This window comes from Chenopodium quinoa, unplaced genomic scaffold (assembly GCF_001683475.1).
Source record: "Chenopodium quinoa cultivar QQ74 unplaced genomic scaffold, ASM168347v1, whole genome shotgun sequence".
In the NCBI taxonomy this organism is placed as follows: Eukaryota; Viridiplantae; Streptophyta; class Magnoliopsida; order Caryophyllales; family Amaranthaceae; genus Chenopodium; species Chenopodium quinoa.
In genome coordinates this window covers 853,142-879,831 of record NW_018743669.1, presented here as the reverse complement: position 1 = coordinate 879,831, position 26,690 = coordinate 853,142, and the positions used below count along the sequence as shown (strand labels likewise).

The 26,690-nt window shown below is 34.6% G+C and overlaps 2 protein-coding genes across 2 annotated transcripts; both read right to left on the bottom strand.

The window, feature by feature from the left end:
• Nucleotides 1–11,568: 11,568 nt before the first annotated feature.
• LOC110683432 (GDP-mannose transporter GONST2-like) lies at nucleotides 11,569–19,928 on the bottom strand. Its single transcript, XM_021859805.1, has 10 exons — nucleotides 19,451–19,928; nucleotides 17,806–18,009; nucleotides 16,910–17,123; nucleotides 16,586–16,725; nucleotides 16,271–16,400; nucleotides 15,586–15,684; nucleotides 15,288–15,442; nucleotides 15,074–15,190; nucleotides 13,379–13,476; nucleotides 11,569–13,292 (listed from the first exon to the last, which is right to left on the bottom strand). Exons 2-10 carry the CDS (start codon nucleotides 17,997–17,999, stop codon nucleotides 13,249–13,251), a joined length of 1,191 nt encoding a protein of 396 aa, XP_021715497.1. The 5' UTR covers nucleotides 18,000–18,009; nucleotides 19,451–19,928; the 3' UTR covers nucleotides 11,569–13,248.
• Nucleotides 19,929–23,197: 3,269 nt separating this feature from the next.
• Nucleotides 23,198–25,077, bottom strand: LOC110683431. The gene has a single exon (XM_021859804.1). The coding sequence runs from the start codon at nucleotides 24,893–24,895 to the stop codon at nucleotides 23,696–23,698; it is 1,200 nt and encodes a 399-aa protein (XP_021715496.1). The 5' UTR covers nucleotides 24,896–25,077; the 3' UTR covers nucleotides 23,198–23,695.
• Nucleotides 25,078–26,690: the final 1,613 nt, after the last annotated feature.

Here is a 26,690-nt window from a genome sequence, read left to right as displayed (position 1 = left end):
CAAGACAAATAAAACCAAATCTCACATGATTATGTTGTTCTTATACATAGAGAGAAATTTAGAAGATTCCTCTAATTGTTAGTAGTCAAAAGATTTTTAATGGGAATAACATTATAAAAGGTAATAAAATGGAAAGAGTTTATTAAAAAAAGAAAATTTTGGAAACATTAAAAGTCATTTAATTAACTTTTCTCAAAAAAGAAAAATAAATTACTAACATATACTTTGTACAATATCGATTGGAAATGCCTGTAAAAAAATATTGTTAATGAAATTGGGTTTGCGAAGAGAAAAAAAAAAAAAAAAAAACCAAAATAGGCCACGGTTGGATCTAAACCTGCGGCCCATAGAATAATAACGTAACAGTGTTCTGTTGTGCAAGGGAAATGCAATTATGCAAGTATCTGGTACTCTATATATTTTTTTTCCCATTTGCATCAGTTTAATTGGCATATTTACCGAGATACAATTTTGACTATTATTATCTTTTAGTGTGTATTAAAAATTATAACAAAATTATATTATGAAACTACACATTATGACTAATCTAATGATATATATCATAACATTTATTTATTTTATAAAGGTGAAAAAATTAAGTCAACCGTGGTATGTGAATAGTGTAAAAATCAAAATGATGTATTTAAAAAATAACGAAGCGAGTACTTACAAAGAGAAAGTCTAAAGTAATCCAAAAATCTTACTGTAAACCATATACCAAAAAGTGTTAAATGCTTTTGTTAATTCTATTTTTCACAATTGTTTCCATGAATTGCTAAATGTCCCTAGTATTTTTATCATTAACGTACGTCATTTCTCAAAATATAAAACTAGGGCGATGATTTTATATGTGGCCAAAGTCACTTTATTTCACTCCGTTAACCATAAATATGTATATAAGTAGACATACTAAATGTGTTGATGATTGATTATTGTCGAATAAGAGGCATTGTGATCATGGGGCATTATATACAAAAGGCATCCATGGTATTGGGTTTGCTCACTTGCAGCTCCATTGAATAAACCCGGCTGCTCTATGTATTAGCACTAAAGACGTCGGCAGTCTCAAATTCAGTCAAAATACGTACGAATATTTTAAAGGTTAGGAAGGGTTTTGAAATTTTTGAATTTCTTGAATGATAACATCCCACCGTTTAGCCCTGGGATTACTAAGTGTTCGAAAGGTCGTGTCTGCTATAAATGTTTGATTTACTTGATCGCTTAGAGGATGTATGGTGCCGCAGTTCCTGGAGTGAGTGAGACCCTGGCGGACTCACGAACGTAGCTACTAGGGACATCGGACATGTTGCTCCTTTTTCTATTGTGATACCTTGGACTTTGAGATGAGAAAGGGCATTGGCTTTCCCTAGGCCCAAGCTTAGTCGAAGTCTAATTGTATAAGGCAAAACCAGGATTCCAACAGTGCTAAGCTAGTAGGGTTTCCGACAAGGGCGGAGCCACAGGGGGGGCTGGTGGAGGCCCGGCCCCTGTGGCCCAACATCCAACTCCTTTGTTTTTTAAGCTGGCCCCAAATGCAAGATAAATATTAAACTCATGCAGTATTAGTATCTTATATATCATAGCTCAGTGGTAGTGTGATAGTGTCTAATGTGGAAGGAGCTTAGGTTTAACATATTGACGGTATATAATCATGAAATTTCCAACGTAAATGTTGCAATGAGAATAAAACAGTTGTTACTTAATGCGTAGTAATTTTTTTTATTTTTGTGATAAAAATACAATTTAGATATTTGTAAAAAAAATATGGTCAAAGCTAATTTATAATCGTGCAAAAGTATATTTTATTCTATGAAAAGAAATTAGAAAATACATACAACATAAGCCTCGATCCCCTTGAGTTTCAATTCCTAGCTTCGCCTCTGGTTTCCGATCCTCTTGGAAAGGAAATCCTACATAAGCTATCCAATCGATAGATAGGCCATTTCTACCAGGAAGAGGGATTAGGGCATTCCTTTTGCTAAACAGCTTTTGTGAATTCCTTGAATTTAAAACTTCATTCAAATTAAAAAACTTTGAATGTACGAGAATGTACCAAATAAATTTCCTTAAATTTCACTTGGAGCTCACTTAGCATGGGTACAACTTATTGTATAATAGAAATTACCACATTTTACATACTCACATATTCGACATTTAATATTTAGTAAAGTAGAGGACACGTCATCATATCAAGAAAGGTAGGTATTGTGAAAAGGGTACAATTAGACAATTAGTTATGGAAGAATATCATGGTTATTAAATGAAATAAGGAAAAATATCAGGCAAAATTGAAACAAATTAATTGAGATTCAAATAGATATTTCATTAATTGAGAGTATTTTTCTTTTTAATAATATAAAAAAAATCTTAAACAATTTTTGCATGTCCTTCATTGCAATAATTCTTGATGTTTATAACATTTAATTAATTAGCAACATATGACGCATGTTTTTAACATAAATTTCCAACTTAATAATTGGAAACGTTACATAAATAATGAGCTTTTAAAATGCTTAGGGATATTATTTTATCATAATCCTTCTAGATATATATTAGAAAGCATTGCACATGTATGTCAAAGTATTGAAACAAAGTCTATCATGCACCTGGGTGTACTAACAAAAATTGCCTTGAGTGCACTAAGAGTAGAGCGTGCATTGAATATTTTTTTTTTTAAAAAAGGAAAAAAATAAACATGATACATTTCAACATTATAGATCTAAAACTTAATGTAAGGTCGGCCTTATTTAGTTTGCTTGTTTTTTACTAATTAAATTTTTTTTAATTTATTGATTGAATTATTCTATTTATTAGTGTGATTATATATTCAATCACACAAAATAAATTCTGATAAATTATAACATTAATAAGGTATACTTAAGTTTGATTTACAACTAAAATAAGTTCTCATAAGTTCTAATAAGTCTAGATTTGTGAAAGTCACGTGGATAGAATGCATCTTTAATTATAGCCTAATTTATTTTCAAGAAGGCCATTAAATGTTTTCAAAATTATAGCAAGAAAAATAATTAATCAATTGCCTCAATTTTTTTTTTTCTTCTATATATATTTTTCTTGCAAGGAACATGAGGAGTGTAGTAAGCTGATGACAGATAATCACCTACCATTGGTCTAACTTGTGTATAAAAGATCAATGAGTATCACAAACTTACTACAACCCTAAAAATTAGCTTTTCAGCCTTGATTTTCCCTTCCTTTAATCTTGCACCTTAGATACTTGTCTTTTGGGAAAAAAAAATTATCCATCATTTTAAGTTTGGTTTCTCTAAAGTTCTAAATCAAAATCTTTAACAACAATTTTCATCATGCATGATGGGAAATGAAGGAGAACTATGGAGAAGAATTTTTTAGTTCTTGCATCGATCAGTTTGCTAGACTTCACTTTACTCATCTATTATTCCTAATTTTTAATTTCCGGGCTTAATTGCTATCATTTCTTCTGATTTTACTCAAATTAAATTAAAAATAAGAACCACCACCACTATCACTAACGATATGACCAACACCACTATCACTAACAAAAAGACTTACGTGAGAAGTGTTGGAACAACAAGTGTGTAGTGTGTAGTGTGTGAATTTTGTGAAAAACTCAAAGTCCCACATTGGTGGGAAATGAGAGTTTTACTCTCTTTATAATATAGAGAGTGGGCTAAAGGGGTGTGGCCCTTGGGCTACCCACATTTTGTGGAGAGGGAGGACCTATATGGTAAACCATCTATCACACACACGCGCGCCGAACCGAGCCGGGCCGGGTTGGGTTGGGTCGGGTCGGGTCGGGTTTATTAAATAAACTTATTTTTTGGACAAGGCTAATTGCGTGATTAGTTCCTTGATTTTTGCTAAACGTTTTTGACTGATTGCATTTGACCGTTTTTATTCAAAACTGATTAATGGAGCGTTAATCATGCAAACGTTTTCACTGATTTTTTGCTAAACGTTTTGCCACGCATTAATCTTCTGTAACCGTTTTGAACGTTCAACTTATGACCGTTTTAATTGCGTGATTAGTGCCTAATTAAACAGCAGCAGTTACGTTGCAATTTTTCCTATAAAAGGCGTGTTGATTTCCTGTTTTTGAGACACAAAAAATACGAACAGCAATCTTCTTCTCCTCTCTATTTTTCCTCACAAAAACAAAACCCTCGAGCAGTTTCTTTTCTTTTTGGGTGTTTAGTTGCCCGGTGGTTTTGTGCAGTTCCACCGGTATAATTACAATAGAGAAAGGCTGTTTTATCCTGGGGAACATCCGGTTTAGTACGAACTGCTTGCACCATTTCAGGGCAGTGCCGTGAATGTTCTAAAGAAAGCGACATAGTCCGCGACTCAGTCTATTTTTCGGTAACTTTGTTCTTACTGTTTTTGTTCCCGCAGTTCCGTTTATAACAATTTTAGAACATTCTTTTTCTGCCTGTAATAACCATATGTCTACCGAAGATATTACTATGTCTGCTGACCTTAACAAGCCCTTCCGTTTTGAAGGAGCTCACTTTAAAAGATGGAAACAAAAAATGCAATTTTTCTTAACTGTCAAAAAAGTTAATTCTGCCTTAACAGCCCCTCGGCCATTTATTCCTGATAATGCTCCTGAAGATGAATTAGCTTACTTGAATAGTGAAATCGAAACCTGGAATGAAACTGACTTCGTGTGCAAAAACTATATACTTAATGGTCTGTCTGATAACCTCTATGACTATTATAATATGGAAAACACTGCTAAGGATTTGTGGGATGCCCTACAAAAAAAGTATGATACTGAAGAAGCAGGTGCCAAAAAGTATGCTGTCAGTAGGTACCTAAAATTCCAGATGACTGATGATAAGTCCGTGGAAGTGCAGTCTCACGACCTTCAGAAAATTGCCCATGAGATAATTTCCGAAGGTATGGCCCTTGATGAACAATTTCAAATTGCTGTTATTATTGACAAGTTGCCTCCTTCCTGGAAAGATTTCAAAAATAATCTCAGGCATAAGACTAAGGAATTCTCCTTAGAGAGTTTGATCACTCGGCTACGTATAGAAGAAGAATCCAGAAAACAGGATCTAAAGGAAGAGATTTTACAAATCTCTGCTAATAATGCTCCTAGGCGATCTGCTGCAGTACTTAAACCTGCTGGTAAGAATTTCAAACCTCAGAACCGGAAGAATAACTTCAATAAACCGAATGTTCAAAAGAACAATGGAAGACAACAGTCACAACCCCCTAAGAATGGTACTGGTCAATTTCTGTGCTATCGGTGTGGAAAACCAGGCCATATGGCACGAAAGTGCAGGAACATGCCTAACCCTGTGCCAGCGCAGGCTAGCATGATTGAAGAGCCTTTTGTGGCTATGATTACTGAGATCAACCTTACTGGTGGATCAGATGGGTGGTGGATAGACACTGGTGCCACACGCCATGTCTGTTATGATCGTCGAATGTTTAAAACATACACTGAAAAGACCGATGATAAGAAAGTACTGTTGGGTGATTCCCATTCCACTAACATTGCTGGTGTTGGAAATGTTGAGTTGAAGTTTACTTCTGGCAGGACTCTCATTCTGAAAGATGTGTTACACACTCCGGAAATGAGGAAGAATTTAGTTTCTGGTTTTTTGCTTAATAAGGCTGGTTTTATACAAACCATAGGTTCTGATTTGTTTACTTTAACTAAGAATGGAATATTTGTAGGAAAAGGATATGCTACTGATGGCATGTTCAAACTGAATGTTGAAGTTAATAAAATTTCTAATTCTGCTTATATGTTGTGTTCTACTATTAATGTTTGGCATACTAGACTTTGTCATGTGAACAAAAGACTCATAAAAAATATGAGCAATTTAGGCCTTATTCCAAATATCTCTCTCAATGACTTTGACAAATGTGATTCTTGTAGTCAGGCTAAGATTACAAAAACTCCTCATAAATCAGTGATTAGAAATTCAGAACCATTAGACTTAATTCATTCGGATATTTGTGAACTAAATGGGACGTTGACCAGAAATGGACAACGATACTTTATCACCTTTATTGATGATTGTTCTGATTATACTTGTATTTATTTGATGAAAAATAAGAGTGATGCTTTTGAAATGTTTAAGTTGTTTATAACAGAATTTGAGAATCAGTTTAACAAGAAAATAAAAAGATTACGAAGTGATCGTGGAACTGAGTATGGTACTGATGCTTTTGTAGAATTTTATAATTCACATGGTATCATACATGAAAGGACAGCTCCTTATTCCCCAGAAATGAATGGAAAGGCTGAAAGGAAAAATAGGACCCTTACAGAATTAGTAGTTGCTATTTCCTTATATTCTGGTGCTGCTGATCATTGGTGGGGTGAAATTCTACTAACTGTTTGTTATGTCTTAAATCGTATTCCAAAGACTAAGAGTAAGGTTTCTCCCTATGAAATACTTCGTAATAAACGACCTAACATTTCTTATTTCAGAACTTGGGGTTGTCTAGCATATGTTAGGATTCCTGATCCTAAAAGAGTCAAATTAGCTAGTAGAGCTTATGAATGCGTATTCATTGGATATGCTATTAACAGTAAGGCATATAGATTCTTTGATTTAAATGCTCGTGTAATTATTGAATCTAATGATGTTGATTTTTATGAGGACAGGTTTCCTTTTAAATCTAGAAATAGTGGGGGCACGTCCTCCTCTATTATTCCTAAAGACAGGTCTAACTCACAAGACTTGGATGCTGAACCCGAACTAAGAAAGAGCAAGCGGGCTAGAGTAGCAAAAGACTTCGGCCCAGACTTTGTAGTTCTGAATGTAGAGGAGGATCCTTCTACCCTCCAAGAAGCTCTAACCTCAGTGGATGCAGATTTATGGCAAGAAGCCGTGAACGACGAAATGGACTCACTTGAGTCTAATCGAACTTGGCATCTAACTGAGTTGCCACCAGGTTGCAAGTCAATTGGTTGCAAATGGGTCCTAAAAAGAAAGCTGAAAGTTGATGGGACCATTGATAAGTTCAAAGCCCGTTTAGTAGCTAAAGGCTACAGACAAAGGGAGAATGTTGATTTCTTTGATACCTATTCACCTGTAACTAGAGTAACATCTATTAGAGTATTAATATCTCTTGCTTCTGTTTTTAATCTTGTAGTACATCAAATGGATGTGAAGACTGCATTCTTGAACGGTGAATTGGAAGAAGAAATCTACATGGATCAACCGGAAGGATTCGTTGTTCAAGGAAAAGAGCATCTGGTATGTAAGCTAGATAAATCTCTTTATGGTCTCAAACAAGCACCTAAACAATGGCATGAAAAATTTGATAACTTAGTCATCTCACATGGTTTTAAGATAAATGGTAGTGACAAATGCATATATGTAAAATTTGAGAATGACATATGCACTATAATTTGTCTATATGTGGATGACTTGTTAATTTTTGGCTCGAACATTCATGCTGTGAATGATGTAAAGCTATTGTTGAATGCTGAGTTTGATATGAAAGACCTAGGAGAGGCTAATGTAATCCTTGGAATTAAGATTACTAGGACAGAAAATGGAGTTTCTTTGGATCAATCTCATTACATTGAGAAGATCCTAAAGAAATATAGTTACTTTGACTGTAAACCTGCTAGTACACCTTATGATTCCAGTGTTAAATTATTTAAGAACACTGGTGATGCCGTAAGGCAATCGGATTATGCGAGCATCATTGGCAGCCTTCGGTATGCCACTGATTGTACTAGACCCGACATTGCCTATGTCGTGGGATTGTTAGGCAGGTTTACTAGTTGTCCTGGTAATGAGCATTGGCATGCTATTGAAAGGGTCATGAGATACCTTAAGAGGACCATGAACCTAGGGTTGCATTATGAAAGGTTTCCAGCTGTACTAGAAGGCTATAGTGATGCTGACTGGAACACCTTATCAGATGACTCTAAGGCTACTAGTGGATATATTTTTTCTATAGCCGGTGGAGCTGTATCTTGGAAGTCTAAGAAACAGACTATTTTGGCTCAGTCCACCATGGAGTCAGAAATGATAGCACTAGCTACGGCTAGTGAAGAAGCAGGTTGGTTAAGAGGCCTGCTAGGTGAAATTCCCCTATGGGAAAAGCCATTACCGGCTGTCTTGATCCATTGCGATAGTACCGCGGCTATTGCAAAAGTTCAGAACCGTTATTACAACGGTAAGAGACGACAAATACGTCGTAAGCACAGCACTGTGAGAGAATATCTCTCTATCGGAGCTGTTAGAGTGGATCACGTACGCACTGAGAATAACTTGGCTGATCCTTTGACGAAAGGATTAGCTAGGGAGAAAGTCCATTTTTCTTCTAAGAAAATGGGACTATTGCCATTGAAATGAACCACACATAATGGTAACCCAACCTATGAACTGGAGATCCCAAGAAATAGGTTCAAAGGGTAATAACAAGTTATGGTGTGTTATGAGTTGAATATGTTCAAAAGACATAATTTCCTGAAGCGATCAAGGATGAGTTAATAGGAACTCTTAATGAAATCTATACTCCAATTTGGAGTGGAGTACCAAGCTACAGGAGTACTCTTGATAGATTCACCTATGTGAATGTGGAAGTTAGGCCGCTTCCTATGAAATGTGTGGCAGCATTTCTAGAGCATTCACTACACTGGGATAGACGTGCATGGCCGAAATAGCACGGGTCTAGAACAACACCAAGAGTAGGTTGTGTGGGGTACGTTGTCAGAGATAGGGTTCAAAACTTCGAGTCACCCTTGTTGAATCTGAATCGTACTCACTACGTCGAAGTTCAAGTTGAAAAACACTTCTGTTTATGCGCAACCTATATATGTATGGATTCTGCTCGAAAATGTTTTCAAAAAATTCAAGTGGGGGATTGTTGGAACAACAAGTGTGTAGTGTGTAGTGTGTGAATTTTGTGAAAAACTCAAAGTCCCACATTGGTGGGAAATGAGAGTTTTACTCTCTTTATAATATAGAGAGTGGGCTAAAGGGGTGTGGCCCTTGGGCTACCCACATTTTGTGGAGAGGGAGGACCTATATGGTAAACCATCTATCACACACACGCGCGCCGAACCGAACCGAGCCGAGCCGGGCCGGGCCGGGTTGGGCTGGGTCGGGTCGGGTTTATTAAATAAACTTATTTTTTGGACAAGGCTAATTGCGTGATTAGTTCCTTGATTTTTGCTAAACGTTTTTGACTGATTGCATTTGACCGTTTTTATTCAAAACTGATTAATGGAGCGTTAATCATGCAAACGTTTTCACTGATTTTTTGCTAAACGTTTTGCCACGCATTAATCTTCTGTAACCGTTTTGAACGTTCAACTTATGACCGTTTTAATTGCGTGATTAGTGCCTAATTAAACAGCAGCAGTTACGTTGCAATTTTTCCTATAAAAGGCGTGTTGATTTCCTGTTTTTGAGACACAAAAAATACGAACAGCAATCTTCTTCTCCTCTCTATTTTTCCTCACAAAAACAAAACCCTCGAGCAGTTTCTTTTCTTTTTGGGTGTTTAGTTGCCCGGTGGTTTTGTGCAGTTCCACCGGTATAATTACAATAGAGAAAGGCTGTTTTATCCTGGGGAACATCCGGTTTAGTACGAACTGCTTGCACCATTTCAGGGCAGTGCCGTGAATGTTCTAAAGAAAGCGACATAGTCCGCGACTCAGTCTATTTTTCGGTAACTTTGTTCTTACTGTTTTTGTTCCCGCAGTTCCGTTTATAACAAGAAGTAAATGGAATAGTAACGAGGATAGGTTTGTGCCAATTTCTTTTTGTTAGTCAATTTTTCTTTTTGTAATTTCTTCTTTGATTATTTACATTTTAAAGGCTTATTGATTAGGTGAATAGAATATTTCTATACCTTCTTAATGTTAAAATAATAATATTTATTTTATTATGATGAAGAAAATGATTTTTGCTTGTTTTTTTACGTGATTTTTGTAACGACGAAGCCTTCTTATGAGCTTGTTATCGACAAATGAAAACCAAAGTTGGGATTCAATTGCTGCAAAGATGAAGGGGAAAGGAGGGAAACAATGTCGTGAACGGTGGGTTAACCATTTACAACCATTTATTAAGGTAATTTAACGATTGTATTTTTTTTTAGAGACTCATATTTTTTCACTTAAATTTTATCGTATTTTAGATATTAATTGTACATTTGCCTATTAAACACTTTAGTTTTATTAACTATAACAAGAGCTCTCATTAACCATTTTCTCCATTTTGGGTAAATTCGATTAACATTTGGCGTTTTTTTCTACAACATAAATTGCAAATTTAGTTAACAAGAAAACACTTATTTTCAAATGGGTTTTTTTTTTTTTTTTTTTTTTTTTAATTTTATTAATATGGGATAAAAACATACTCGTATTATGACTTGATTGAAATAAAATCTCCCTTACATATATACTTAATCTGTTAATCACCATTCTAAATCTGAATTTTTTTTATTGCATTTTGCGTTTTTAAGTTATAAAATTAACAATGGTCCTTTTATTTTTTCTTCAGATCTCGAGGAAAAGGAAACAATCAAGAAAGTCATTAATTTTTAATTAAAATATCAGATATAAAAGTAGCAAAATAATAAAACGCCCTAAAATCATATTCCTCTTTACAAATCATTGCAAATAATGTGAAACGGAGGTAGTATATCATGTGTTTTGCTCCCCACCACCACCACCTTACGTTGTGCGAAAAAAGGTTTGCTATAATCTCTTTAATCCGTGTCTTCTTTGCTTCTCCGCCACCCTGATGTCATTTACAACATTTTTATTTTTAAAAACATATAAGCATTAACATATATATATATATATATATATATATATATATATATATATATATATATATATATATATATATATATATTTTATTTATTTGAATTCCTCGGTTTCAACGTAGATGACACATTTTGACTTTTAAATCTGCTCACAAATTCACTTTAACTTGCTTTTATTTTGTGATTTATAATATATATTTTTCTTTTTTTTTTCATAGTCATATGATCTTGCTAGCATATATTTATGTGTATTTTCAAAACATAAACTTTTTATAATTTTACTTATTGATAATTAGAGTTATTTTAAAATTAATTTTAAATTAACGCACGTGATAAATGAAACTTGTTATCTAATTTAAAACGAAGGAAGTGTTTGATAATAACAACACATACGAAAATTAAAGTCTAACTTTCTTCCCTATACAATATTTTTTGTATGAAACAATAGAAGGATGATTGGGACGAAAAAGAGGATGAGATCTTGGTGAAACATCACAAGATATATGGTAATCAATGGGCAAAGATCTCTCAGTTTATTCAAGGAAGAACAGATAATGCTATCAAGAATCATTTCAATGCTGCCAAAAGTAAGCTTTTTACGAATAAGTATTGTCACAAAGCTGGAAATCAACCATTTCCTGTTTTACAAGATTACTTAAGAAGCCTGTTTGAACGCAACACCACCTCTACCTCCACCACCACTATCGCCCCCTTGGCAGCCTCGCTTAGCTCGGAATCCTTACTTACCTTTGCAAATATTGTTGAAAGCTCAAACGCAAACCAATTTCAGGATGTTGCTTCATCTATTGAGTCTTCTCCATCAACCGTAGTAAGCTCGAGCCATGATGATGATGAGTTCATGAACAACGTCTGCCAATATGTTGATCAAATGAAGGAGAGTTTTGATTGGATGGAAGAAGTGTAGTATTACTCAGCTTAAAACAAGGAAGACAATTATGGAGATTACATTGATGAATTTCTTTAAATTAGTTGACAATTGCTATATTTTTGTTGTTAATTTTATGTTACTCCTTTAATCATACCATAGTTATGTTTTGCATTAATAGAATTCTCCTTTCAAGTTAATTGAAATTGTCATCAAGGCTGATATATGATTTTTTTTTTTTTTTTTCTTTGATTTCAAAATCACAATGTATCCTGATAAATTTTAAAATTCTTAGGACATCTCTATTCACCAAATGTTTCAAATCTTTGCATACTATTTTGTCCAATCCACACACACCCCATATTCTATTAACAAATGCTTTGCTCTCTTCTCCGCTACTTTCGTCCCTCCAAAAAAATCACCTAAACAGTTGTATATGCCATGTAGTACAACACCCTCCCATTCCACCACATCTCTACTTCCAACTCCATAAATGTAATAATTGGGTTAACAAAGAAAAAACTTATGCAACTCCATAAACTCAAAGCAAGAATTTTGCATCAAAAAAATAAACTCAAAGCAAGAAAACCTTCATGTGAAATATTCAGATGTAATAAGGGCCTTATTACATCTGAATTTTTCACATACATAGAACACCATATATTTCTCTGTGACCAAATGGCATAATCAGCCTCTGCAAAAACTTATCCGATAGAGTACCTCTCATTCTTCATTGTTCTCAAATTACGACATCAAGATTTCTATCTTGATATCGAAAACTATAGGAGACTGTATTGGCAAGATCCAACAGTGAATGGAGCCTAAAAGAAAAATATAAATTCAAAATTGTACCATCTACGTTGCAAATTTTCAGAAAAAACACACCATTTTAATACAAGTAACCTCATTACTCAAGATTGCCCGCAATGTGAGGAACAAGCTTCTACTAGCTTCATTGTATCATATTGATCGATCATAGCGATGTAACTATTGCAGGCAACTAGTGCTTTCTGGGAAGGGTCTGCTGATCCATTAAGAAGCACCCTGCAGGTGATAAAACTACCAGTGGATTGGGGTAGACTTGGATTTTCCGATAGGACCATAGCTTTCAGAGTTTCACCACACTCTTTTCAGTTCGTTTGCTAAATACTTCAAACATAAAACAAAACAAATTATCCAAAATTTAAGTAGGAACTATATAAAAAAATTTCAACTTCAAATAATTAATGGTACAAATTAACCAAAATTTTTTATGGAAGAAAAACGAAACAAACCAAGACTATCAGCCAACTTTTTAAATATGAAGTAATACAACTGTTTTCTTGCAAAACTATGCGAAATGGGTTAAATAGATCTGCATTGCCAATCCAAGTGACAAAAATGACGGATCACCTTGTAGAATACTACCTCTGGCTGAACCAGGTTTAGTTGCACTTTACTAATCCAGATTACACTATTCACGAGACAATGAATAGAATGAAGTGAGGAAGTATTCGCAGCTGTGCTGCATTATGACGCACTGAACTACTGCGGAATTGTTCCTACAGAAGATACGGAGCTATGTTGTATCTCTATCCTATGAGTAATCCAACATAACCTGAGAATCAGGACATCTTGGCTCTAGCAAAAAATACCCCAGCAAATAGACCTGTAACATGGAAGAAATTTCATCAAGCTAAAAACTAAAGGTCAAAAAATTTGGTAGAAGAGAGTAGATTTGGCTGTCATTCTCACCAAATAATATGCTGAAAAGATTCGGTATGCTAAGTGGAACATTGAACAACACTAATCCAGCAAGTGACATAGGTATCTTGTTTAAGGAACCAACCAAGCTGTAAAATATATACATCAACAGGATGTTACAATGAGAAAGACGATTGCCTCAGCAAAATATACCAATTTCTGTACACAGTAGCTAAGTTGGTTACATTTTAAAAATAAATATAAAGGAAGAGATACCACATTCCTCCCTTTGTCACCCTCCTATCCTCCCATTCCAAACCCTCAATATTCCTTTTTCCTTCTCTCCTGACATCTCTATCAGGTATTCAGGTTAACATAGGAAGGTGAAGTTTAAATCCCAATTTCTGTTGAAAACAATCTTCATTTCAAGATATTTCCTTTAAACGTTGACCCAAAACACAGCCTAAAATTTATTACATGTGAGCTGGAACTAGGTTGTATAATTAAGAAATCCCAAACATATCCCTAAAACACCTATGTTTTCGTTAAATGAGGGTAGCAATTAGCATCTGCCTTTGGTGCAAAAAAAAAAATGCTAAGTTTGAGAGAGGGCCACTGCTGCTGACCTGCCGCTGCCCATGCAAGGCACACCAAGGCCTAGGTGCTGATGAAACATGGGGGCTGAATGCTGCTGCCCAACTCAAGCTCAAGGCATGCTATGGCTTAGGTAAGGGGCAACTGTGCGAGGCATGGGGACGAGGACAAGACATAATAATAATTAACACATCATCCTTATTGCTACTTGGCTTGCCATAGGGTCAACACAAGGCCAACTCAAGGAAAGGCAAGACAACAAGGTCATGGCGAATTGGCAAGGCATGAAGAAAGGGGTAGGCTAAGGCATGAATGGGATGATTCATGGCACCATGTAGGCCTCCCGAGGCCCATTGGAAAGGGCTGGAAACACCTCGATGCAAACCTTGTCGCTTCAGAGGCCAAATTCAAAGGATTGTTTCTAGATATTTTGGGCTCGATGTCGAAAGTCGAGTGATGCCAAGAGAGGTATCCCAATGTCATATAATGTGTTGTTTGGAGCCATATACAACCACTAGTTGGTCATATAAAGCCCTATGGTGGCTTAAATTAATGAAGGTAGATGTGTACATAACTACCTAAATTGACAATTTAAAGAGAGAGTTTTTGTTTCTAACCACCCAAATGGCTTACCGGGTCTTAGTGGGGTCCATGGGAAGCACCCCGATCTCATTCCTTTGGGAGTTCGAATATGTCGAAAATTGTCTAAAACTGAAGGTTATATTCCACGTCTTTGGGTCAATTTTAGGAAGTTTTACCAAAATGAAGTGAATATGGGGGTTATCCCCAGAGTCGCACAAGTTGGTTTGGAACCATAATAGACCTACCATCTAGTCTATAAAGTCTTAGAAATTGATTTGGTTTAATTATATGGCTACTTAGACAGTTGAATTAGCAATCAAAAGCTTTAAGAGATGGTTCTTATCACTAATTTGACATCCTAGGTCTGATCCTCTTATGGTGTGGTGGGATTCCTTCATTGGTCATCAAACCCAAACTCCCACTACTTACCATATGGTTGATGGATGCACTACATGGGTTTCTTATTACCATAATGTTAAGTCATGATCATGACCACTTTGATTAGCCTTGTCTTGTTGTAACTCAGTACTAAAATTGCTTCTAGAAAGGTCAGAGAAAAAATAACAGTACCTATAAGTTGTAGGGCTGGTTTGACCTAAAAACCACATCGAAGTAAAGCTGATAGCAAGTCCCAATAATCCGCTAAGTGTTGCTGCAGCCCAAAACATTGGCATTGTAATAACATTGCTGCAAATACATGAATACACTTGAGGAAATAATTTTTTATGAATTTAGCACCAATTAAAAGACTAATCAAGCATTTAAGATCTAAATATGTACTTACACGTTTATGACATATTTCCATTCGTCAAATATAAGAATCAAAACCAGCCCAAATGGTAATGACAATGCATTGTTTAACAACACCATTGAAACTTCATTTAGAGATCCTGATTTTGTCAGCTGTTTTGCTTTTTCCATGACCATTCTCAGTGTAAGCTGTCAAAATGCACACTTGTCTCAACTTCATAGTAACATAAGTGCAAAAAGAGAATAGAATGAAGCTCTATTAACATGATGTATAACATTATAGCAACATAGGCGACAATAAAATGGCCCATATATGAGGAAAAAATACATACTGAATAGCTTGCTGTTAGAACACAGTTTATAAGTTGCCAAGCATATCCTGTAGCATCAAAAGAAAGATCCGTGACGCCACCACTTACAGCAGATATTATCTGTCATTTAGAATGAAGAACTCAGAATTCTAAATAGCAAAGCAAATAGTGTAACACACAAGTTGCTGCACAAGTTATTTCTGGAGCTTATACAATCCCCGTGTCTGTAAATAATAGGCCAAATTTATTTGCCAAACCATCCAAAAATATAGTCTACTTTCTAAATTTAGAATACTAATGTTAACACTATCCTTTATTACGATTAGATATATTGATATGATGGATAGGTTTGGTATTTTATCTCAATTTCTTAAGGGGAGGAAGGAGTAACAAAGAGGAGCAGAACACCAAATAGTGATTAGTCCTTGCAGAGACTGTGCATGAACACTTCTACAAAGTATAACTAAGAAGCATATTTTCTGAGACAAAATCTATAACCCAGACCAAATTTATATAGTTACAGAATTTACTTAAGCACAGTCCAACAAAAAGAAAGGTACCAACACAAACGGACTAGAGTATTTTAGCCAGGAACACAAGAAATCAACATTCATCATCAAAGCTTATATAGCGAGATATTCAGAGATGATACTTCACACACATGTATTCAAGTTTAACCAAGCGCAACATAACATGTAGTATGTACCATCAAAAACATTGCAGTCCACACTTTCTGATTCTGGTGTCTCCGGAATAAATAATAATCACCAACTGCTGTCATAATATTCGTCACATTCTTCAAAATCGTCACCATAGCAACATTTATGTACTTCAAACTGCAAGGATTTTGCCACAGGGATATTCAGTAATAGAATTATACTTCCATTGAACTTATGAGGGAAAAGAAAACATGGATTGTTAGCATTATGCCATATTGTCAAAAGGATGTTCAATTTTATATTGCCCACATGAACAAAAATCACAATGCCACAATCATTATCCATCACAGAGTTTTGAGTACCTGTACATGCCTGATACAAGCATACCCACAAAGATAATGTTGACAGGTAGCCAAACCCGAATGAGCTTCCAGCTGAGCTTTTCTACTGATACAACCCCGCATATACTCAAAATAGCAACGATTACAGTGCTGATTAAATTCTACATTAAGAACATAAGGATAAATTTTTAAAAAAAGGTTGATACCTTTACATGATTATATTAAGAAACAAAATAAATCCTTTGAGATAAGAGAATGAACTACCAGCCACAGGTTATACAGGGAAAGAAAATAATAGAAGAAATGCCAACATCATATACACACTGTATCAATGATTACACAAACCTGATAAAACATCAAAGATATCCCGGCGTTGAAATTGAATGTTGAGAGAACTACTTTGTTTAGCAATATCATGCTACAAGAGGAAAGACAGTAAGCAGCACCAGACACAAGTGGACCAGCAGGTTTTTTTACAGTTTTGTGCTCCCTATCTTCTTCCTCTTGATCTACATGGTTGTCAATGCTGTTTTGTGTGGTTCGATTGGGACGAAGAAGCCTATTCAGAGGACTTGAGAAGATCAGTCATGCAGTCATAAATGTATGCATTTTATCAAATTAAGCATAAACACAGGAAAGATTTGCAAACAAATAACCCCTATTTGGGAAAATGTCCTACCTCCCAAGAAAGACATTAGACTCAGGTTCCCTAAAAAGGGTTCTAAGACCGTCACTTGGAGAATATCTAACATACTTCCTAATAGTAATCCACGTTTCTAATACACCAAACAATTCATATACAGTCAACAAGACACGCACATCAACAATCATAGAGTCTGGACTCTTGATCATCACGTATAAGAAATATTTGTACAGAAGCATTACATAACAAATAACATATCATCCACCTCCCCTTCCCCGATAACAAGTAGCAGGCCATATCAACAACCTACTCGTAATCAGAGAGTCAGAGATTAACACAGATCACAAGAATTACTTTAGGTCATACACTGATAATTATAATTCATGGATAACTGGAGATCAAGTTCAGCTTTGATTGATCAAATGACTTATTCTGAGACACATTTCCCAAAGTATAATCAAAACTATATATAAGCTTGCATTAGAGAACCAGAATATCATTTTCTCATCAGAAGCGACAGAACAAACACACACACATGCATCATCAGCAACAAACAATTTTTAATATAAGCATATTACAGTGAAAATCTAAGTCTCACCTGTCACCTAATGATCTGCGCTCTCTTGGTGATGTAATGTCACTAATTGACTTCTTCCCTTGATGGTAGTCGTCAAGGGTATTGTAGATTCCGTTGGTCCCAATGGCCATAGTATCATTCTCGTGTAGAGGACCTCCTTCTGATTCATAATGATCATAGTTGTTCCCTATGTCTACCTTGATTTCTGATGACATCTGATTAAGGCTGCATACGATGGTACATAAGAAGAAAAAAAGAATAAAAATCGTAGGACACTGCACAGTGCAGGAAGTGACATAATACTTGAGAAAGGAGAACAAAAAGAGGCCAGTAGCTTGTCACAATTTCTTAATGCTAATTCTCTAAGCAATATTCAGGCACAATTGCAATCACTTCATCAATAAAAAGTCCAATAGTACTTATTATACTGCTATTGAGAAGGCGAGCAGAGAAACTGAAAGCTTGTAAAATATTTTAAAACCTCATCCATGCTACCAGTACAGCATAACACAAAATATGTACATATGTCTTGAAAGAAAGAGCAGCTATTTTAATTAAGCATCTGATGATTCGTCTATGGATTACTAAAACAATGAGTCCTAAGAGGTATCATCTTACAATGATAAATTAACTTCAACCTATCATACAAATCTCCTTAAAAACACCCCAAATCAAAATACTCAATGCATTTCTAAACAGTATGCAAAAACACTCATATTTTATCAATAATTCAACTCAATCTAGTAACACGACAACTAAATCCAAGTAGAGGTAGTACTATATTTAATAAAAACTCCTAGCTCCAAGACTAAAATATCCATCATTCTCATCCTCGCTTTCAGAAACACAATCATCATCGTAATAATCAATTACTTAATAATTCGCGCTCATACAAGTATCCTACCATGTATAATTTGTTACCTCATCTACACATTTGGTGAATTCACAAATACAATACAAAAAATAAAAAAAAATAAATAAAAAAATTAGCAATTAACGCTTTGTTTGGATAGCAAAGAAGGAAGGAAAAGAAGGGGAGGGAAAATGGAGGAAGGGAAGGGAAAAGAAAGGGAGGGGGAGGTGAGCTCCATTTTCCCTCCAAATCTCTCCAATTTTGGAGAGATTATGGTTATTAAAGAGATAGGGAAAATGAATCCCTCCCTCTCCTTTCCCTTCATTCCCCCAATCTTTTACCCAAACAAGAGATTTTGTCCCCCTCCATTTCTCTTCTCTTCTTTTCCTTCCATTTCTTCCTATCCAAACAAAGTGTAAATATAGAAACTCACCAATTTCAACTTGAACCTTGGATTTGACTAATCTCAACGACCTACCACACTAATTAACTTCCCTAAAATGTGACCTATATATCAATTTAGTCAAACATTTCACGAACACAAATCACCAAAAATAAATTAAAAATACAGAAAATTAAAAAATAATAATTAAAATCTTCGACTTGACAGTACGAATTTTGAGAACACAGAAACGCAATAGAATGATGAAAAAGAAAGTGATGAAAAATACATGAAATGAACGTGTTTTTACGATCAACTTTTTATATGACACGCAAAGGAGAAATAGTTCCTCAAAATAAGCATCAATACATATTAATTAATCAAAAAAATCATCAAAATAATTGGAGGAGAGAGAAAATGAAGAAGTGTACCATTGAAGGAAGGGGCAATGAGATTGGAGGACAGAGAAAATGACAACAGATGCAGCTGATTCACCACCATTTTTGGCTCCATTTTCGAGGAATTAACCAGAAAAGTCAACTGATTCGCTGAAATTCATATAACTTTTTAAATTTTGTTTCTGGAATTTATGAATATTTTTGTGTTGCTTGGAGAAGACGAAGGAATAAGAAAGAAGATGGTGTTATTCGAGACTGAAGCGAAGGCGTTAAAGCCGTTAATTGAGAATTGATGTTTCGTTATTGGGCTTTTTAATTAAAATAAATTGATGTTTAGCTAAATGTGGGCTAAATTTATTGTGTTTCGTTATTGGGCTTTTTAATTTTTTAATTGGGTAGTTGTGTCAATGCATGGGCCTTGATCCATTGATTTGCTAAATTTATGTGTTTCGTTATTGGGCTTTATACTAAGGCTAAGTTCAGCTAAATTTCAGTTTAATGCAGTTTCTAATTTCTTTCTCTCATAAATAATTCATTTCAACTCTATTTTGTTCAGTTCAGCTATTTTCAATAAATCAGAACAAACCCTAATATTTGTGGAAAGGTGAAAACTAGAAAGGAATTGTCAAACGTTGAAGGATAAAGACTCGTTTTACTTTGTTTTATTCCCTCCGTTCCATTTTAGTTTTGAAATTTTCCATTAACAAAATTATTCAAAATAGTTGTCAAGTTTTCAATAATAAAAAGCATAAACGTATAATGTATCACAATAAACGGATCCCCCCCCCCCAAACACACTTTTATTCCTTATATATGACAACTAGAATGAGACATGATGAATAAAGTTTAATTGAAATGCTCCTATAATGAAATTGCATTGGTTTGTGAAAAACGACATTTAGAAATAAAGAATCTCAGCATGTTTTTAGCTTGTTATGATAGCATAAATCAGTCACATTGGTATAAATAACTTGTCAAGATTACATGAAATTATATACAGGAAAGAATGAAAGATTATTTGATAAAATCCTATTGGAATTCCAAAATCACATGATATCATTAATGGATCAACTAATTATCATTTCTCAAAATATATATAAAAAAATAATAAAAAAAAAATAAACTAAACTAAACTAAGGACTTGTTCACTTCAACTTAATTTCAGTTCAGTTCAGCTTTAATCAGTTCAGTTCAACTTCTGATTTCCTTCTCTCATAAAATATTCCTTTCACTCCAGTTCAACTCTAATCAATTTAGTTCAGTTCAGTTCAGCTCACTTCAGTAAATGTGAACATACCCTAATTATCTAAATTTACATGAAATCATTTAGGGATTCCAAAATCAATCAAGTTTGGGCCATTTAGGGTTTAAGCCCATAATACAGCCCAAAATAATTTAATAAAAAAAAAAGCCCAACAAAAACAATGAGAAACGTAGTGAGTTAAGCAGCCCAATCTTCTTTCTTCCTCAGTTAAAATGTCTCTAATGAGTAATGATCATCGAATTATGGCCCCACACAAACTTCCCGCAAGATTATAATAATTCATCTTGCCGCCATTAAACCAAAGCATGTTATTATACCACGTAAAAGTTTGTTGAACTGTAAAGTTGTTGTATGGACTTTCACAAGCTTTACTAACTTTTACTACTTTTTTTTCCAATTAACAAGTTCTTAGTTCATACTTAATCTTGGTAATTATTTGTAACTTCTCTTTTAGACGTCCAAAACAAGTGATAAAATTGGCTTAATCTAAGCTCATGTGATAGTGTGATACTAAGGGTTTGTTCTCATTGATTGAATTCAACTGAACTCAACTGAGCTAAACTGAACTAAAATGAATATTTTATAAGAGAAGGAAATTAGGAACTGAACTGAACTGAGCTGAAGTGAATTGAACTAAATTTCAACGTAAGAGAACAGACCCTAATACTAGTTTTGCGGTTGTTAGATGCACGAGATGGCAAAGCAAGGACATGGAGAGGAGAGTTCAAAAATCTCAAAGTTAATGAGCAACCAATGAAGCATAATTTTTGGTAATAGAACTTATACAATACTCAATACATTTTCTAATGGTGACATATATCTTAATTTAACTGAGCTTACTCGACATATTGTTTACCTTTGATTTGACATTTTTTCTCTTTAGTTTATGTCAAATCGTTGTAAATAATATGTAACGGAAGTAGTACATAGTTTCGATAGTTACGTACATATTTAATGTCAAGAAATTAGTCAACTTTGTCACTGGTGGTAGTAAAAACGATGTAGCTCACGGATTAAAGTACTGGTGGTGAAAATGACTACAATTCAAACTACTTTATTATGTGTAAAATAATGGAGTGCGGTGTGTCTCTTCTGCTAATGGTGATTGTAGCCTTGTAGGGAATCAGGTGTAGGCCCCGTGGGCCGGGAAGCCCAATTTATGGTGAATTTCTGTTTTATTGTTCATTTTATATCTTTTTTTTTTTTTTTTTTTTTTTTTTTTGGTTTTTCCAGTCAAAGTAGATAAAGTAAGGTGAATGAAATCAATATAATGGCCCCATAAGTTAGTAATTAGCGTTGATTTTGGCTACTTTTTCCTCTGCTCATGACTCATTTTTAGTCATATGGTTGTATACTTTCCATTTACTACTGTGCTTTTGTCCTGCTTAAGTACGTATATAGTTCAACTGATTTACAGATTAGTTAGAATGAATTTAATTGATTTAAGATTTCAAGGTAATAAACTATCATTCGATGGCCGGTTCTAGCATTCTAGGATCACGACATTTTAAGTCTTAAATTGATGTTTTGTTTAAACTATACCGGCATATGAAATGCACACGCTCATATATGGTGTATTATGCTTGAATGCTTAATTATGAACTTGTAAGATAAATAAAGATAATTATGAAATCGAAATAAGTACTCCCATGATTCATAATTGAAGCGTTGTTACATTATATTGGAAACACTCCTTTTATGCTACTAGTCCTACCTCCTACTACTAATAATAATAATAGTAAACACATGCTCGACAAGTTAATAATTTCTTGTTTCCTTAAGCTTGGAGAGTTGTAGGAAGTTGGGAAAATAATCCCAACAGGGTGAATATTGACTTTTAAAAAAGGATTGTTGATGTACTGAAACATATTTGATTTATCCTAGAAATATGATGAAAAACAGAGGATTTAGTACTAGTCACTACTTTTAATCAATGTTACATTCTTTTCATGCTAGATCTGGCTGGGCGATTCTTGATCTTCCAAGTAAAGAATTTTATTATTATTACCAACTGATCTGAAACTATCAAAACGAATATATACTTCTCTTAATTAGCTAATGAAATGATCATAATTTGTACTTTGTATACTCCATGCTTAATTATATAGTTAAGTTGCATAGATTTGTCTCACCAAGAAAGAAAAAAAAGTTATTCTGTACCAAATCAAATGTACAATGGAATGATCCTATAATGACTCAAATTTGGACTTCGTGTTACTTATGCCTCAACGTATAGGTAATGTTAGGTTTCTTGTTTAAGGGAGAAAATGCAACACACATTCCTAGAGTGGGAATAATATTTATGGAGTAGTCAATTAGTTTTGTTGCTGAGGGGTTGGGCCGTATTCCTTTACCTTCTCCTCTACTTTCAAATATTCGACCTGAATAATTGACCAAAAAAAGACCGTGAGGGTTAATATCTAGTCAAGGCTATCCTTGTAATAATTTGCTTAATAGAATAAGATAAGCTATGTAAAAGACGTAATTAGCAAAGAACAACAATACGGGATATATAATATCCGCACATTCACACCCAGTCGTATTTGGGATCGATGGGGAATGAAATAGGTTACACGAACAATTACTAATTTGCTACAAAGTATATAGTATTGCAAATATTACATTAATTAAAGATCATACATCAACTACCATGACCAAAATTTTACCTTCCAACACATATCAAACATCACTTGAAGGTTTTGACACCTACATCATCTATCTTTTCCTCATCAAAACTACCAAGTTTCTGACTTAGATAAAACAACAGACTCACATGATAATGACACCAGACTAATTAAGTGGTACTAGAAAAATATTTACAAGTTTAATTATGGTTGTCAACCAAAGTTCCAACTACATAAACAAATACACATGCATGCTTTAATTCATCATCATCCAACGACCAACATCATATTACCTCACGTGTTATCCACATGATACCATTCAGTAAATTTATCGTTGTAAATCGATTTGAACTGAACTTGACCCAACCCGACCCAAATAACTTATTCAGGTCACACCGAATATACAATCACGAAGCAAGGGAGCACCGCTCTCGGGTTAAAAACAAGGAGCTCATCATCATCCATTTTACCCATCCCGGCCGAGCTCCGGCCCACCAACGAGTCAAACCCGGGGTCCTCCTTATCGGCCACCATCGGATCACACCCAACACGACCCGCCACAACCCGACAAACGAGCATAGCCCGCTTCACGTTCATGAACTCGAACTCGGCCTCCACGTCATTAGGGATCGCCTCGTGAGCCCGCCAACTAGTGGCAAAAGTGGAAATTCCATCCAACTTAGGCGAAAACCCTGACCGAATAATCCCACATGCACTACAATAAACCTGGCTACACAAAGCAGAATTACCATGTTGCCCCAAATTACACAAAAACGTCGTACAATGAAACCTCAACAACTCATTACCGTCCACAATGCACCTCTCGTCTCGCCGCGTCGTAGCACCACTGGCTGCGCGTGCAACATCACGCGCCGCCTTAGACTTGACCGCCTCGCGAAAATCCTCGAATTTCGCGAGGATCTTTTGGGAGTTATGAATCTTCAAAATACGGTGAATCTTCGGGAGCTTATTTTTATCAGTCCAACCCGTATTAAATATGATCCATACAATATTCTTACCCGAATCACCATCTCGGAGCTCCGAAACAGCGTGTTTAACACTCTGATGTTGTTCTAGAAGGCTCTGCTTCTGGAACACTTCACCACAAGAAGGGCAAGGGAAGATATCATTACGTAGGGGCAAAAACGGGTTTTCATATAAGTCGAATTCGGACCTTGATTCGGATCGGCGTTTACGCGGGCGAGAGCGGAACTCGTCCGAGTCATGAATGGGCAAAACTATAGGGTTTTGAGACGACCTCGGAGACGAAAACGACGTCGTAGAAGTGGTGGTAGTAGTATTGGTAGGAGTAGAAGGGCGTGTTTGTTGGGTGATACGTTTATTAGAGGAGGTGAAAACGCGCTTTAGAAAACACCAAGAAGATGAAAACGCTCTTTTAGGGGATAGCTTATTGTTAATAATGTTATTAGAGGATTTTCTTTTCTTTGATTGTAAATAACTAAAATCGTTTTTATTGTTACTATTCTTATTGTTGTAAGATGAGAATAAGAAGCAACCAAGATGAATGAAAATAAGGAGGAAAGGGTAAAAGAGCTTATTGAAGTGAGAAGCTAAGCTTTTGGGTGCCATTTTAATGGAGTTTTTGTAAGTTTGTCAAGGGGTTGTTTGGTTCAGTCCATTGGAGGAGAGAGAAGATGGAAAAATGGATGGAATGAAGAAAGGAGAGGTTAGGTGGTGAGAAAGTTCTTGTAGTAGGGATATAATAGCATCTTATGATGCTACAGTTGGATGATTTTATTGGGAGATTAAGGGGGTATAATCATTACGATTAATTACTTATTCCCCTCCGTGGCTCCGTCCCTAGCTAAGCTAGCTTACCTATTGTTTCAATCTTTTACGATCTCTAAGACGTGTCTAAAAATTATCAATACATTCATTTATTGATATTTTACAAAAATATAATTAATTAATAATATGATTACACATAATTATATATAGGAAACTGTTATACATAACCCTTAAGGCTACATATAAGCATTAAAAATACTCTTGAATATTGTTTAAATTTAGAAAATCATGATAAAAAAACACGCTAATTATACTGATCTACGCGTATTTTTTCATAAATTTCGAATTTTATACAATTTTTAACAGTACTTTTAATGTTTATATATAACCCTAAGGGCTATGTATATCATTACCCTTATATAAATTTAGTGACTAACATATGAAATAGTGGGGTAATCTTTTAAGGACGAGAAAGTAATTAATTAGAATAAGAAAATATAATTAGTACTATGCTTTTGGGGATAATTGAATCTAATCTTTTGTGTTGTAGTGTGATGATGGAGTAGGGTTGAGAATGTAGGGGAGAAGTACAAGGGGGGTGGCAGATATCATGTGATATATGGAAGAGATGAAGAGTATTATTTTCTAGATATGGAATTTTATAAATATTAATTGGACTGTAGGATTATAAAGGAATCCTATATAGTCACCCTTTGAAAAAAAAAAAAAAATTGCAACTTGATTTCTTGGATGCTTATGGTCTATTGGTTCATAATTGAAAATGCATATCAATGTCAAGTTTTTTCGTTTAATAAAACAAGATATATAATAAGTACTCGTACTACGGATTTCATATATCCTAGAGGTTTTTTATATTGATTCGTTATTACTCCGTATTATATCTAGCAATTTTAATTAGTCATCTTAAATCCTTTTTGGATTCATCAAATTAATTATAATACTCGACCATGATATTAGACTTTATAACACCAATAATTAGGTTTAAAGTGGTAGATATATAGTCAAAATAATCAAAATCTAATTTCTTAGAAAGGGATTTTGTTTTTCCCATCTAACAACAAAGATAGCCTAAGACAAATTCATGCTCCATGCATATACATAAATATGATGTTAATGGTTAATATATCACTTTGCTTTCAATTATGTGACAACCACTCATTTCATTTTCAATTGCCATTGACATGACAACAACAAATTTCATGTCTGAAGGTATCACCTATTATATATGATAGAAATTTTGGATTATAAGAAGCAAATACAGTAATTAAATATTATTGATTACAAAAAATAATTTTAACTTAAATAGATTTTTGGAATTTCATGGGAAAAGGACATGCATGGGTACACACGTGCAATGTTTTCCTAAATATGACACCTCCCTAACTAACAACATTGATTGAAATCATAAGTTAAAACTTAATCAACCATATAATATAAGATTATTTAATACGAAGTATAAGATTATATTACTATATAGTTGTAAACTTGGAAATTAGGGTTGGTTTTGAGTATCAATCTTGGATTATATGTCTAAATCCAAAGAAAGAATGTATGTATTATGAGTATGTAACGCCAATTATCTTTTCTAACTCAACAGGCGAATCCGATGCTTCCT